Here is a 16,602-nt window from a genome sequence, read left to right on the forward strand (position 1 = left end):
TAACCATACTATACAGTAGGCGGCCCGGATAACACTTCCATGCAGTTGTCTATAATATTCATGCTATATATATGCCAGACTACCATATACACCTAAAAAGCATACTATACTGTAAATAGCAGTGCAAAGGACAAAACAGTGCTCAAATAATACCAGCATACTGTGACCAAGCAGCAGCTTCACACTAATCTAATAACAGCGCTATACAATGACTAAATGTCACTGCGATAAATTATTACTGTAGTCCCGAGCCTGGAAATATTGATTCGGGTAGTAGTAAGTGTGTATTACAGCTCATCTCTGTGACCGTGTACCCTCTGCTAGCGGTAGGCTGCTGGCATTTGTAGGGAGCAGGAGACTGGTAATGTTTTTCAGCAACTAGTATACAGATTTAGGCTATGTTCACACTACGTATATTTTCATAAAACTACAGCCATTGTTGCTAATTGCAACAATGGCCGTGGTTAATACGAAAATATATGTGACGTTGATGCCTATGCAATCCCGGACGGAGTGTATACACATAGTATACACTCCAGATGGGATCCCTAGCGGTGCAGCGAGAAACTGACATGTCAGTTTTTTGCGGCCGCTATTCATTGAATAGCGGGCGCAGAAAACCCTGTCAGTGCACACAGTGGAGCGAGCGGATCCAGCCGCTCGCTCCATAGTGTGCTGTGGGGAGTTCTTATGCGGGCGCGCACGGATGCGCTCGCATCAGAACTCAGCAGCCCAAAAGATCTTCCAACTAGTACTGCAGTACCGGCCGGGATGATCTATTCTGAGACTGGTTGCTCCGTGACCCAGCCAGTTCATGGAACGGCCGGTCTCTTACAAGGTCTGAACATGGCCTTATGGTGTACTATACACTAAACAGGGGTACATGGGAGCTGTCTATGGTGCTGGAGGAGGCTGTTTATGATGTCAGCTCTAAAGGGGTTGTCATATCAAAGACGTTTTCTCATTAGTATGTATTACCTTTCCAGAGGATTGGTGACAAATGTGTGGTTGACGGATGCCTGACCAGTGGGACCCCTAATGGTCCGTGAGTGCCCCTGGGAAGCATGCCTGCATGGCCAGGGCACCATTTACTGCTATGGGGATGGCTGAGATGACTGAGCAATTAATGTGAATAAAGCAGTAGCCATGCAGGCGCACCCCACACTATATTCTCTATACACACTATATGAGTTTATGAGGGGCCGTTACATACATTAAATGGATTTATAGAAAGCTTCAACAATACAAAATACAGCCAAAATGCAGCTTATATACACATATATCATTGGCATGTATATCCATCGCTAATGGTGTAACCCTATACACTCATTTCTATCCACCCTCAGCTAAGCGCAGAGCTGAATCAGGTGAAGCAGAAGCTCGCCTCCATGACTGCCACCTGCACCGGGCTTGAAGTTGATCTTGAGCAGCGACAGCATATGATGAAGGAGATGGAGCTGGAGCTGCTTAAGAGGAACCAGACTGCCAAAGCATTGAGCAGCTGGCAGGAGAAGCTGGAACATGAGAAGTGCCGATCTGTGGAGGCAGAAAAAATGGTAAGGTGGATGAATCTACCAGATGTTATAGCGTTTATTCTAAATCCACTAAGGATTATCTGCCAAATGAATGGGTCTGTCTGTCTGAAAACGTCTGAATAGGGTTACCTGGATCTTGTCAAGCTTGTCATTCCAGTCTGTCCGGAGTATGAAGGGAAACCTGAGATTTCCTTGTCTAGTTTCCATGTTACCATAACACCTCGCTTTGCCTCTATGTTTAGCATGTATATAGCCCCTGATGTGCACACTATACGTGAGTATATGGTCTGCTGTGATATGGAAGTCAAAGGAGTGTTTGTTTGCCTCTGTCTGAGCAGTATACTGTAAAAAATGATGAGTTAAATAGCATACTAGACATATTTGGATCCTTAAAAAAATGTGTGTTTAAGAGATACCACATTAGACTATAGGTGTCCTATGTCGTACACAGGTATCTCAATGTGGTGTGAACAGAGCCCTAAATGAACTTTCCCTGTGGCATGTAAGTTTTGTTTTTCCTGACAGGTACACTTTAACTGTATTTCTCATTGGTTTTTAATATTTGTAGGTGGTGGAACTAGAGCAGCAGCTGCGAGCCTCTCAGCATCAGGTCTTACTGCTGGAGACCCAGAACGCAGACAGGCGCCACCTGGAGGAAGAACTGAAAAAAACAAGAGAGAATGAAGCCAAGCTAAAGGTGCAAGTACAGGATGAACAACTCAAAAGGTAACAAAATACAGGAGGATTGAAGGTTTTTTGGGGACGTGTGAACAATAGGTACGTTAATCCAGGGATTATTGTGATTGCCATTGGAGTCGGGAAGGAAATTTCTCCCTGTGATGGGGCAATTGTCATCTGCCTCATAAGGGTTTTTGCCTTCCTCTGGATTAACACACTAGGATTTCCCTTGGTTGAATCTGATGGACTCTTGTCTTCTTTCAACCTTATTAACTATGTACTATGTAGGGTCCAAGCTGTCAGACCAAAACATATATAAGTTTATTATCCCTTGTTCTCATTTCTAGGAAAATTTTGGATCAGAATTTTGAGGAATTGCAGATAGAAATTAAAGCCCTTCATGACAAAGAGGTTTTACTCACTCAGAACAATTGCGCCCTTCAGCTGAAACTTCATCAACAAGAATCCCTCCGACAACATATGGATGATGAGAAAATGTCCACCACTGCCGAGGTCAGTCCGTGTATCTTTATGGGGCAATTTACTATTTACCAAGCGGACTTACATGCACCACATTTTTAAGTAATTTGAAAGCTTTTTATACACCCCCATGCAGTCTGCTGGATTTAATAAGAGGTGCACGCCTCTTACTGACTCCTGCCAATCTGCGGGTTCTATACGTTCGGTACAGAAATGTATACTGGCTGTGGAACAGCTACTATGTTTTCATGATAAAGGAGATGCTGCGCCCCCGTCCTGCCATCAGGTGAACAGGGTGTGCAGATTTGTTTTGCGCAAAAATGTGCACCTTTTTCATAAAGAACACCTGGGTGGGCTATGATAAATCCCCCCCCCCCCCCCCCCCCCCCCCCCCAATGTGGCTCACTAGACAAGGGGGTGTGGCTTAGTGGGACAATGGGTGTGGCTTAGTAGTGAAAACTCATGGCTTGACCGTGAACAAAACTGAAATTTGACACTCTAGGGAGTCAGTAAATTTATCAAACTGTCTGATGGTGCGTTTACACAGACAGATTTATCTGACAGATCTTTGAAGCCAAAACCAGGAACAGACTATAAACAGGGAACAGGTCATAAAGGAAAGACTGTGATCTATCCCCTATTCAAATCCATTCCTGTCTTTGGCTTCCAAAATCTGTCAGATAAATCTTTCTGTGTAAACGCACCCTGAGCCAGGTTGGTCCTGTGGGGCCACTAACAAGTATTAGAAGTTGGGGTGTCTTAACTATTGCATAAATAGTAATATAAAGCAGATATGACCTTGTCTTGGAAAAGTCAGGGGTCACTGTCATAGTCTCCCGCACAGTACCCCACAGTCAGATAGTAATTTAAAGGGGGGCTCTTTATCGTGTTCTATATACACATGGTAGAAACACATTGGCAGGAAAATATCTTCTCACATAATGTGATGTTTTCCCAGCGCGTACATCTGGAGAACACGAACCAGAAGCTTATGGAAGAGCTGTCACAGGTACAGGAGGAGAAGGAGCAGTTACACAAGGAATATGATAAACTATCCAGACAGCTGGATGACTATATCAGGTAAGATGGACGTAATGGATCTCAAGGAGAGCTGCTGATCTATGCAGACCACACTACAGCAGTCAGCTCTGCTATTCCACCATAGTCCTCATAGAGGGAACACATTCCTACAGCAGCTGGCACATAAACTATATCTTAAGTATGGGATACTAGCATTGACATCAAAGCTATCATATTCATTTTGGTCTCCATTTAACCAGGAAGTATAATGAAAGACAGCTTCGATATAAGGCCAAACTCAGCCAAGCAAAGGAGAGTCACTTAAATGAAGTAAACCAGAGGGACCTGCACATTAAGCAGCTGGAAATGGAGCTCGCCTTCAGCCGGAGCCAGGCAGAGAAGGTAAAGAGGAAGCTGCTGTCATCCTAAACATTCTCTTAACCACAATGTATTACATTATGAATAATGCAATCTAATGACTCAGTCACATCACCACTAGGAATATACATTGGAATCAATAATGGATGGAAAGGTTTAACACAAGCAAGGAGAAATGAGCTTCACCTATAGCAGCTGCCTTTCCTGGGTCATAACTGTTCCTCCCTGTACTCAGATGCCCCCAGGGCTTACAATAAAGCCAACATAGATTGTAAGGGCCCAATTACACCAACAGATTATCTGACAGATTTTTTTTAGCCAAAGCCAGGAATGGACTATTAAGAGAGAACAGGAAATAAAGGAAAGACTGAGATTTCTCCTCTTTTCAAATCAATTTCCTGGCTTTGGCTAAAAAAAAAATCTGTCACATAATCTGTTGGTGTAATAGGGCCCTAAGCCCTCGCAGGCAGGGTTCTCTTTCCCTATGAACCAGTCTGCCATTAATCTTACTTGTGTAAAGTGTTTTTTTTAATCTTGTAATATTACTGTTTGTTAACCCTTGTATAGCGCTCTGGAATCAAGAATGTTTTATAAATAATAATAAAGCAAGTAGTCACAATAAAAATAGGTAACAAGAAATAGAATAGCAACTCATCAATGAACAACAGGAAGGAACAGCGGATGATGTAATGGATAATAGCACAAAGGGATGATGATGATCATAATCAGAACTGCAGCAGAGATGATAGATAGGAACAAATACAAAGACTGCCCCTAATTCACTAAAATGTAACAGAACACCAGAAAAACGACGCCATACTGTCCCTGTAAAGTCTCCTAACAGAAACTACATGCAGGCATTAGGTCACTGGGACAAAGGCAAAAACTGATAAAACAGAAACCTGCGACAGGATAGACCTGGATAACACAAAAAAAGGACCAACTAAAAACTGAATAACTAGGAACAAGGTTGAAACACCCAGACTAAACACTATGGCGCACATTTATCATATGTACGCCCTGGAAAAGCCATATGCCCCGTTCGCCTGATGGGTGGACAGGAAGAGGCGTGGCAATGCAGAGAGGAGGCGTGGCCTCCTCCTGTGTCTACTTTTTTGTGGTTTACACCTGCAAATCGTAAATCATGGCAGAAATCTACACCTGTTCCAGATCAGGTGTAGATTTCTAGGCCCGTCACTTTATTCCAGTATACATTTTATTGAAGGGATGGAAAGTGTAACTTTGGCTGTCTGGAAGCACCTTAAGTGATTACTAAACCTAAGCCTTATAGGGTGTCCCAACACCATTGGTTACATTATTACAGGGCTCTGTAGGCTGTGAAGGGTTTTCCCGCTCTTGGACTCTGCAGCAGAAAGTGGAGAAAGGGTCATTCCAAAGGTCAAGCCAACGCTGTCTGCCACAGCCAGTGGATGCTTACCTATGTATCCCTGCAGAGAAGCTAAAGTCTTGCCATTTCCTTCCATAAGGAGCAGCAGTGGATCAGTAGAATCACAGCTGACAATGACCATCTACATGAGGAGAAGAGACATTTGCTCCAGAAGATCACAGAGTATGAAGCCTCAGACAGGAATCACAAGTGGAAACTGCTATCAGTACAGAACAGGTACAAATCTATGTCATGTATGTAGATAGGATAGCCGTACACGTGTGACGGAGAGGGGGCGCGCGGACTGGGGGGGTCCTTTTCCTCTTGACATTGATCTATGATCACACGTGGTATGAGATCGGCCATTCTGTGACCCGCCCGGTCTCAGAAAAGTTGATCCTGGACGGAACTGCAGTACCGGCCAGATGATCTTTGGCACCACTGAGTTCTTATGCGGGCGCATCAGGGCGCGCCCACATCAGAACTCCCCATAGCACACAGCCGGGGCCGCTCGCTCCATTGTGTGAACTGACTGGGTTTTCTGCGGCCGCTATTCACTGTATAGCAGCTGCAGAAAACTGATGTCAGTTTTCTATGGCGCCGCTAGGGATCCCGGCTGGAGTGTATACCATGTGTATACACTTCGGCTGGGATCCCCTCAGCCTGCAGCACTACGTATGTACCGTAGAAATCACGGCCGTTGTAACAACGGCCGTGATTTCTGCGGAACTTTTGTAGTGTGAACATTATTCTTTATGGAAAAAAAATGGAAGGAGTAGATTATTTTGAGAAAAGATGGTGGATAATGTCTGCATACGCTTGGGATTCTCTCTCCTTACATAGTCTCTGTATGCTTCTTTTGCAGGGCCGATATTCTAGATGAAGAAAACCGACAACTACAGGAGAGTCTGCTCCAGCTTTATAACCAAGTGGCGTCCCTGGAACGAGTGCTAAAGAAACTGCAGTCGCTGAACCTTGCTGTAAGAGTGATAACACAAAAATGAGACCGTATAACCCATAAGGCCAATAGCCCATCTCCTTTTTGTATATATGGCTCTGCACACTATACTGCTCCATTAGCTACCATGTACCTGTGATATGGAGTCAATGCCGTGGTCCTCTGCAATTTTATTTTCTGAACAAAACGTTGTTTCTCAACTTGCAGATCTATAAATTTAGTCACGGATCAGAACACTAAAAACACATAGAAGAGGATTTATCATGTGCTCATTTTTGTGTGGTGGCACCTATGCAATTATTCTTTCAGCTTTTTCTTTGAGCTGTATAGTTACACGGCACTTATTGCGCAGATACATTATGTGTGACATGGCAGATATGCTGACCTTCAGCGTATACATCCTAAAAAAATGTATTATTTTTTCTTTTTTTTTTTTCAATGTAATTAAACATAATAATAAAGGGTTTGCCTGGCCCCACAAAATGTTTGTACTCCACCTGGGTGGATGTGATGGGAGATCAGGGCAGGTGACTAAAAGCTTTTCTCCCCTTCCATCCTGAGTCCGGGCTGGACAGACCTCTAAAATAACAGCAGACGATAAATTACAGTGAAGCTAATAAACATCTATGGTTATATAGCATTTGCGGGATCACTGACACGTTCTGTGGTCATTTATACATTATGGTGGTAAAGAGGGCAACATAAAAGGGGTTTCTTATGTCTCACCAAGCTTGTTTGGGCTATAATACTTCTCTTGTATCATAGGATATCACAAAGGTAATGTCACCTGAGTGTCTGCTAAAACCAGAAGCAATAATAAATCACAGGTAAGAAAAAAATCTATCTATCTCTCTATCTATCCCCTATATATTTATCTATCTATCTATCTATCTTTCTATCTCTCTGTCTATCTATCTATCTATCCCCTATATATTTATCTATCTATCTATCTATCTGTCTATGTATCTATCTATCTATCTATCTATCCCCTATATATTTATCTATCTCTCTATCTATCTGTCTATGTATCTATCTCCTATCTATCTATCTATCTATCTATCTATCTATCTATCTCCTATCTATCTATCTATCTATCTATCTATCTATCTATCTATCTATCTCCTATATATTTATCTATCTATCTATCTATCTATCAATCATACAGTATATAACAGTGCACATATTCTTTGCATTAGATTTATCTTATAATTTACATTTTCATTTCAGTTCTTCAGAAACTGAACCAGCAAGTCCACCTGTGATGTCAAACCTCATTGACGTTACAAAGCTTGAACAATCGCCAGATAACCCCATGAACCTATCACTATCACGCTCAGACACACTGGAGGTCGGCTATCTCAATGTAGCTTCCCCGGGAGTTCCTATACCTTCCCTTGAACTATCAATGTCTCCAGAACCTTGCACTGACAACATATGAGAGATGACTATTTGGTTGGGTCCTGACGTTTCATGAACAGTTTAACCCTATACTTACCAATGAGTATGAATAATGACAGTTCTGATTCACTCACTGTAGTGATGACAGAGTTAGAGGTTTGCACCTTTTGGAAATAATTGTGATGGATTTAGGTGCCTTCCCTTTAAGAGTATTACTCCTCATGCTGCTACCTGTACAGAGATGAATCACAGCAGTGACCCAATGAGGCTGCAGATATTTGTATTTTTATATTAGTTTAATAAAACCTTTATAAAATCCACCTGTGATTTGTGATTTCTTCTGTGCTTCTGTATGTGGCTTTATATTTGGTCTTCGGATAATGAAGCTGTAAGTAACGTCAGGTTTGATGAACATAAATTATATGAAGGGTGCCTGTTACGTCATGTCAGAAGTAATGGTCAGTGGGGGTCTGGGTGCTGAGACCTCCTGTAATTACTAAAATGAGTGGCATGAGACTCTATATAATCTATTTATATATCCTATCGCTGCATCAAACTTCTTCAGCCACCAGTAATCACATGCTGAATGCTCAGACAAGAGCGTGCTTGAGTTGCGCTCATCGCTACTTGATAGGTGATAACTTCTAAACAAATAGACCCCTACCAATACAAACCTCTGATATGTCGCTATGACATGTCAGACGTTTGTTTAAATGATAGGTGCACTTTAAGCGGTGTTTTTGTAAGAAGCTGTTACAAACTATCAGCAGACTCTTTGAGCTGGCTGAACATTAGCCTTACATGACATTAACTCCTTCCCGCCAGTAACATGTATATTTACGTTCCTACAGCACATACTCCGTGCAGTAGGAATGTATATAAACATTCCTGCATTGACGGGGCTTCTGATATGTGCAGGACCGCTTCAGTGAGAGCGATCCCGCACACATCAGTGTGTCCGGGGCCGGCGGTAATGAGAGGCAGCTGTGATCCCGCAGTTGCGTCTCATTAACCCCTTAAACGCCGCAATCTATAAGCATCAGTCACTGGGTGATCGGGACCCCTGCAGTATGGCTGCCCGATCGCTTGTGCCGACAGGCGGGGGTAAGTCACTTACCTCTGTCCTGTTGGTTCAGGGATCTGTGCATAGACTGTGCTCTCAGGCAGGCGCTATCCATAGATCGCTGATAACACTGATCTATGCTATGCTATGGCACAGCATAGATCAGTACAGGCAATCTATAGATAAAAAGAAAAAAAGTGTAATAAAAAAAAAAAAAAAAAAAGTTTTTAAAAGTATTAAAAAACTCTTATAAACCCCCTCCCAATAAAAGTTTAAAATTCCCCCTTGCCCATTATAAAAATATAAAAAAATAAATAAACATATTACATATCTTAGCGTGCAGAATTGTCCAATCTATTAAAATATAACATTATTGTTCCCGCGCGGGGAACGGCGTAGACAGAAAAAAAACACACCAAGATTGCTGATTTTAATAAATTATATAAAATTAATATAAAGCGATCAAAACTTTTCTGTTACACCAATATGATATTAATAAAAGCTAGAGATCATGGCGCAAAAAATGACGGGTTAAAGAGGTTATCCACCTAAGAACTAAAAAATTAAATGCTCCCAAACCTAGCTGCTCTTACTCACAAAGTCCCCGAGTATTTTGAGCCGTCTTCTGTCTTGCTAGCTGCTGCCATTCCTGAGTTTTTCTAAAAGCCGATCTATAACCAAGATGGCGCCGGCCAGGAAACTACATTTCCCATCATGCACCTTCCTGCTTTCTTTCCCGCCCACTGCTGTCATTACTATTGCACAGTAAACACAATACTGTTTTTTTAACTGATTTTGTATCACATCACCCCAGTATTTATTCCATACTAGCTAATGATGTAGCAGAGCTGACCTGGCGCATGGTATAGCTATGTGCTGCATAATGACATCTGTTTACCACCGGTGTACAGTTAAATGTCCTCAAATGAAAACAGATAATGGGTGATGGTTATATTATAAATATTATAAATATAAATATATTTTTTTTAATCATGTAAAAAGACAGGTAAAATATAGTACTCCCCCTAATAGTATGGCGTACACCACAAAAGGAAATTAAGAAAATGGTAAAAAAAAAAAGGTACCATTATTCTTTCTATCCCTTTGGGTATAAGGGACATCTAAAGATAACCTTGTTAGACACCTCATAACAGTAGAGCTCGCACTACACATTGATGGGAATGAAAATATTCTAGCTCCATCCAGACTCTAAGAACATCCATAACACTTACACTAGGTATATATGGCTGCATTCAGTGACAGCAAGCAGAGAAAGATCTATAATGTTCTATATTACTGAGACCTAGGCACAGGGACACATGCAAGTCTATAAAAGCAGCACTTGGACTTTCACTAGCAGTGATCAGGTGCAGATTGTCTCCTGTGGGCCAAGTTACCAAGTCAATAGACAGCTAACCTGCCCCCAGAGAGGAGATCACATGTCCTGAGTCTGCAAAGGGAGGGGGGAAGAGGGGGCAGCGTGTTGTCAGAGTGCACCCAGAGAAGATGTTTTTAGACCTCCAGAAAGGGTAAATATAAGAAGAAAAAAAAACAGGGAAAGGGTGCAAGATAAGTTATACATGTATATTAGACATAGGGTGGTATTGGGAAGGGAGATTGTTAAGAATATTGTTTTTTTTTTTTTAACCCTGATAACCCCTTTAAAGGGGTTGTCCAGCGAAAATATTTTTCTTTCAAATCAACTGATATAAACTTATACAGATTTGTAATTTACTTCTATTAAAAAAAATCTCAAGTCTTCCCATACTTATTAGCTGTTGTATGTTATGCAGGAAATGATGTTTTATTTTCAGTCTGACACAGTGCTCTCTGCTGCCATCTCTGGCCAAGTCAGGAACTCTGTCTCGGTTTCCTATGAATCCTTATAATAAACCTCTCCTGCTCTGGACAGTTCCTCTCTCGGCCAGAGATGTCAGCGGAGAGCACTGTGTCAGACTGGAAATAAAACATTTCCTGCAGGACATACAGCAGCTAATAAGTATGGGACGACTTGAGATTTTTAAATAGAAGTAAATTACAAATCTGTATAAGTTTCTGACACCAGTTGATATGAAAGAAAAAGATTTTCGCTGGACAACCCCTTTAAAGTCTGCTAGAACAGGAGCCTGTCTCTCTACTCTGGATAATAAAGGGGGTTTCAACCAGGAGACCCTCTTCTATCATATGCAGAGGATATTTATATAGATGGGCTGGCATTTAGAGGGAATGGATTTACAGCTTTAATATTTGTATGAAAATGATGCTGCACTCTTCCACAGGTGTCTTTGTCCTCCTTTCTATCGCAACATACAACATAGCACCAAATCAATATATTCTGCACCAGGCAGGCAAAAAAAAAAAAAAAAAAGGATCACCTGACCTCAGAGTCCCGCCTCACAGTCACGTTACTCCAGACCAAGCCGAAATAGCTCAGTTGGGAGAGCGTTAGACTGAAGATCTAAAGGTCCCTGGTTCGATCCCGGGTTTCGGCAGATCATGGTTGTAGTGATATTTTTTTAAGGTTAAATCAGATAAATTATATAATATAATGCAGTATAAATATATTCACTCCTATCATAGTGACAACCATATGAATGTTGCCACATACAGGAAGAGTGAGAACACGCCATGTAGGATTGTAGTAGTGACGCTGTTACAGCACAAAGGTTATAGTATTAGAATAAAAAGAACCAACAAAGTAAAAGTTTATGCACTAAGACTTATGTAAGCCATAACATAGCACCCATTAAAGTGAAGGAAAAACTTTCTTGTTCTCTGGCTTTTTTTTTTTTTAACCTCTTCAGCCACATAAACGGTAGACGTTTACATTCATTACTAATGAAACAAATAGAAAATTCACTAATTCATCCGATGAAAAACAGCGCCACCTAGTGGTCAGTATTCTCAGTGGACGCTTTTTTTTATATATATATATTTTATTGGCCTGATATTTTTAACATTCTGTAAATTGATTCTAGCAGGAAACATTCTGTTATTGTAATAATAAAGCACAAGGTGAGAAGAATAAAATGATAATTAAAAAATAAAAAGTTAATTGGCAGCGGTGGGATTCGAACCCACGCCTCCAGAGAGACTGGAGCCTAAATCCAGCGCCTTAGACCGCTCGGCCACGCTACCATATGGGAATATCACAGGAGTGACAATGACTGCTAGAGATTATTTACTGTGTGACATCCCTGTCCTGTTATCTGAGGAGTTTAAAGGGGTACTCTTTTTTTTTTTTTTTTTTTTCTTCCTTTCAAATCAACTGGTCAGAAACTGGTCAGTAATTTAAAGATAACCTATCACCCCCCCGGCTCCATTCATTTTCTATTAGCGTCGGACTCCTCTCTGATGCGCGCTCGCCCGGCTTCCCACGGTGATAACTCGGCAAAGGGAGCGGGACTTCGTGCACGGGGTAAGTATAAGGGTCTCTAGCGGGGGGGTCAACCCCGACACGGGGGGTAACAGGTTCCCTTTAATTCTATTAAAAATCTTCTGTCTTCCAGTACTTTTGATCTCCTGTATGTCCTGCAGGAAGTGGTGTATTCTTTCCAATCTGACACAGTGCTCTCTGCTCCCACCTCTGTCCATGTCAGGAACTGTCCAGAGCAGTTTCAAATCCATAGAAACCTCCTCTGCTTTGGACAGTTCCTGACAGGGACAGAGGTGGCAGCAAAGAGCACAGTGTCAGACAAAAGAATAGAACAAGAAAGAACACACCACTTCCTGCAGGACATACAGCAGCTGATAAGTACTAAAAGTCTGGAGATTTTCAAATAAAAGTAATTTACAAATCAATATACCTTTCTGACACTAGTTGATTAAAATCTTTTTTTTTTTTTTTCTGGAGTACTCCTTTAACCCCTTTTTATTATTATTATTCAATTTTAAAGCTCCCTTGATTCAAAAGCAGTTTACAAACTATACCACACGAGAATACATACTCGCAGCGAGTATGTAAATTAACCCCCCGGCGGCCGGAGCATACATCACCTCCTCCCCGCTCCGGCTTGCTTCAAGGGTTCTCAGCAGGACGTCCCGCTCAGCCAATCAGTGGCTGCGGCGGGGCAGCGCACTGATTGGCTGAGCGGGACTAGCAGACGCCGGAAACCCTCAAAACTGACACTGGATCCGCAGTGGATTTCGCTGCGAATCTGTAGCGTAAAATCCGTAGTGTGAAATCCTCTGCGGATCCGGTGTGTGTGAAGGCATCCTAAGGGTAGCTTCACACGTACCGTATCGCAGCGGAATTAGATGGTGTGATCCGCAGATTTGATCTAAATAACTGAACACAGCATCAAATCTGCTGCAGATCCTGTACGTGTGAACGCACCCTTAAAATGGGATGTAAATGCAGCCTAATGTAAAGCTGCCAGATGCTACTGATGGTGTCTGCACTATCCCCGCCCTGTCTGGGTCACCCATCCCCCCCACTCACGGTCTCTCCTGTTTGTATAAGATGTCTATAGGAAGGCAGGGTTTCCCTGTGCTGCTCGGCCACATGCCATTGTTGTGTGTATTAACCTTTGCTTCATCCACTAACCCTGCCGAAATAGCTCAGTTGGGAGAGCGTTAGACTGAAGATCTAAAGGTCCCTGGTTCGATCCCGGGTTTCGGCAGATCATGGTTGTATTATTTTTACAATCCAATTCTTTGAGTGGAGAGAAGAGGCGCATGAGAAATCCCAGGACAGGCAGAATGATAAGCGGACTCCGCTTGTAAATTCCACCTCTTTTACTCAGTGTGCAAGGGCCCTTAGGATACATGGCCCGATAATAACTGCAAACGAGTGCCGATCTGCTAGATCAGCGTTCGTTTACTGGGCCTATTACACAGCCCGATATTCGTTTAACAAGGGCTGCATGGACATCGTTACCAATGTCCTTGCAGCCCTTGTTTAAACGGTATACATTACCTATCCATGCTGCAGGGCTCCTCTTGCGGTCCGCTTCTCCGCGGATCCCGCTCGCTGCAGCTCCTGAGTGGCCCACCTTAGCTGACAGGCCGCTCAGCCAATCACTGGCCCCGGCTGTCCCGGGCAGTGACTGGCTGAGCAGCCTGTCAGGTAAGACAGGCCACTCAGAAGCTGGAGCGCGCGGGACCCGGGGAGAAGCAGACCGCAAGAGGAGCCCTGCAGCATGGATAGGTAATGTATGCAGTCTAAACAAGGGCTGCAAGGACATTGGTAACGATGTCCATGCAGCCCTTGTTAAACGAATATCGGGCCGTGTAATAGGTCCAGTAAACGAACGCTGATCTAGTAGATCGGCGCTCGTTTGCAGTTATTATCGGGCCCTTGCACACTGAGTAAAAGAAGTGGAATTTACGAGCGGAGTCCGCTTATCATTCTGCCTGTCCTATTGCTTCAATGGGATTTCTCATGCGCCTCTTCTCTCCACTCAAAGAATTGGACTGTAAAACTTAATGCCGAAACCCGGGATCGAACCAGGGACCTTTAGATCTTCAGTCTAACGCTCTCCCAACTGAGCTATTTCGGCAGGGTAAGAGGAAAAGCCAAAGGTTAATGTCAGCCGCCGGCCGCGCACCGCTGTTACCCGTAGCAACGCGACAATTATAGGTCCAAACCTATATCAACAATCAGCCGATGATCCTTGTGTTTATTACACAGAACCATAATTGGCTGGATAGGGCCGATTATCGTTCCGTGTAACAATAGCCTTACTCCCGACCACACTATGGCAGTTTATGGGGAGTTTTCTATAGATTCCACTCCAATACAGCCTCATCATGCATACATACATACATACATACATACATCACTTACTGACACATAGGGAGAAAGTTATTAAGGCTTTGTGCCTATTTGTAGGTGAATAATTGCATTTTTCGCCTATTTTTGGTCTAAGTTTTATTAATGAACCAGTATTTGACGGGCAAATATTTATTAGATGCAACTTTTTTAAATTTGTCTGTTTTGAGTACTTACCCCAAAAATTTGCATAATCCGGGATTAGCGCCCAATTTATCATGTGCGACTTTTTAAAGAGTCTCACAAATAGGTGTAGGCCTACGTCTGGTCAGTACCAGGTGAATATGCTTGCGCAATTATTGCTTTTTTGCGACTTTTTACTTAGATACTTTCACTATGGCAGTGCTACATTTTAATAAATCAGTCACTAAATATACACTGATCCCCATTAGAGGAGTCACACACATGAGACTGCGTAGTAAATCTCCCTTATATTCTCATGGCTAATGCTGCGTTTAAACGGAACAATTATCGTTCAAATTTTCGCAATAACGATCGCATTTGAGCGATAATCGTTCCGTGTAAACACAGCGAACGATCAAGCGACGAGCGAAAAATCGCTCATTGTGATTTGTATTCTCAAATCGTCATTGGTCGTTTGCTAAACCTTCGCTTCGTGTAAACAGTCTTTCAAAGATTCACCCTATGTGTTAGATGGGCGATCTTAAAAACGATCGCAATAATGACTTTTCTAACGATTTTTCTCTGTCTAAACGCTGATCGTTATAAAAAACAAACCGTTGCTTCAAAATCGTTAAACGATCGATCGGCCGAATTATCACTTCGTGTAAACGTAGCATAAGGCTGTTATCTGACAGATTATTGAAGCCAAAGCCAGGAATGAATTTGAAAAGAGGAGAAATCTCAGTCTTTCCTTCAAGACCTATTCTGTTTATAGCCTGTTTCTGGCTTTGGCTTCAAAAACCTGTCAGATAACTCTCTCTATGTAAACACACCCTAAGGCCACATTCACACGTTCCTTGTTCTGCATGGAACGCCTGTAACGGACATCCCCCCCCGGCAGCATCTGTGGTAAGATGCTGGGGGGGGGTTAATGTAGGGGGGGTCAGTGCAGATCTTTTGCCAGTTCCAGTTGACGTAAATGGAGCATAATTGCAAACCACACCTGACCTGGAGACAAGAGAGGGGGAAAAGTGGCCATGTTTTTGTAGCGCTGGATAACCCCTTTAACAGAGCAGCAGCAAATCAGAAAACCTCATAGAAAACCTCTCCTTCTCTCCAAACTGGAAAGAATACACCACTTCCTGCAGGACATACAGCAGCTGATAAGTACTAGACGACTGGAGATTTTTGCATAGAAATAAATTGCAAATCTGTATAACTTTCTGACACCAGTTGATTCGAAAAAAAATTTGAAAGTACCCCTTTCAATTGATTTTTAGCTCGCTATCTGCAAAAATGCATCCATAAGGTGTCCGTATTTTTTGTGTGGATCCGTAAAAGTGGTAAGTTACTTGTAAAAAACAAACAAGCACGTAAGTATGGCCCCGTTTACACTACGGCCCTAAGGCTTGGTGCACACTGTGTTTTGCTGGGAGTGTAATGTATCTGTTTTTAAAGGGAATCTGTCAGCTCCTATGGAGGGGGAGTGGTGATGGCTTTGTTCCGCACTTCGTGCCACACTTTGGCCCGCCTCACCACTACCTCCTCCCAGTTTGTATTGAATATTCATGGCGCCCGTCCCCCGGCCTCCTGGCGACGGCATCTGTAACTTCCTGGTTCAGTGTAGTGCGCGCACACTCCCACGGCATGATTCGTGCATGCGCCGTAGTGCGCCGTAGTGGCACTGAGCGAAGCCATTGAGGGCATAGGCTTTGTCCCTCAGTGTGCCTGCGCCGCTCCGACACACCACGGAAGCTGCAGATGCCGTCGCTAGGAGGCCGGGCGCCATGAATATTCAATACAAGGTGG

The 16,602-nt window shown here is 42.8% G+C and overlaps 1 protein-coding gene and 4 non-coding genes across 7 annotated transcripts in view; 3 read left to right on the forward strand and 2 right to left on the reverse strand.

Annotated features, from left to right (window-relative positions):
• The window catches only part of CCDC30 (coiled-coil domain containing 30), a 40,109-nt gene extending 31,955 nt beyond the window's left edge, over positions 1 to 8,154 (forward strand). For all 3 annotated transcript variants that reach the window (XM_069947420.1, XM_069947422.1, XM_069947421.1), the window contains 9 exons: positions 1,347 to 1,556; positions 2,104 to 2,261; positions 2,561 to 2,726; positions 3,652 to 3,773; positions 3,974 to 4,115; positions 5,579 to 5,715; positions 6,344 to 6,458; positions 7,202 to 7,263; positions 7,664 to 8,154. In XM_069947420.1, coding sequence (XP_069803521.1) covers positions 1,347 to 1,556; positions 2,104 to 2,261; positions 2,561 to 2,726; positions 3,652 to 3,773; positions 3,974 to 4,115; positions 5,579 to 5,715; positions 6,344 to 6,458; positions 7,202 to 7,263; positions 7,664 to 7,874 — 1,323 coding nt within the window. In that variant the 3' untranslated portion in view covers positions 7,875 to 8,154. The remainder of the gene's footprint in view (positions 1 to 1,346; positions 1,557 to 2,103; positions 2,262 to 2,560; positions 2,727 to 3,651; positions 3,774 to 3,973; positions 4,116 to 5,578; positions 5,716 to 6,343; positions 6,459 to 7,201; positions 7,264 to 7,663) is intronic.
• Positions 8,155 to 11,316: 3,162 nt separating this feature from the next.
• On the forward strand, positions 11,317 to 11,389 carry TRNAF-GAA (transfer RNA phenylalanine (anticodon GAA)). Its single transcript has one exon. It is a non-coding gene; the product is annotated as a tRNA-Phe (tRNA).
• A 564-nt stretch (positions 11,390 to 11,953) lies between these two features.
• TRNAL-UAG (transfer RNA leucine (anticodon UAG)) lies at positions 11,954 to 12,035 on the reverse strand. The gene has a single exon. It is a non-coding gene; the product is annotated as a tRNA-Leu (tRNA).
• Positions 12,036 to 13,446: 1,411 nt separating this feature from the next.
• On the forward strand, positions 13,447 to 13,519 carry TRNAF-GAA (transfer RNA phenylalanine (anticodon GAA)). The gene has a single exon. It is a non-coding gene; the product is annotated as a tRNA-Phe (tRNA).
• Positions 13,520 to 14,325: 806 nt separating this feature from the next.
• On the reverse strand, positions 14,326 to 14,398 carry TRNAF-GAA (transfer RNA phenylalanine (anticodon GAA)). The gene has a single exon. It is a non-coding gene; the product is annotated as a tRNA-Phe (tRNA).
• Between the last annotated feature and the right edge of the window lie 2,204 nt (positions 14,399 to 16,602).

This window comes from Dendropsophus ebraccatus, chromosome 12 (genome assembly GCF_027789765.1).
Source record: "Dendropsophus ebraccatus isolate aDenEbr1 chromosome 12, aDenEbr1.pat, whole genome shotgun sequence".
Taxonomy (NCBI): domain Eukaryota; kingdom Metazoa; phylum Chordata; class Amphibia; order Anura; family Hylidae; genus Dendropsophus; species Dendropsophus ebraccatus.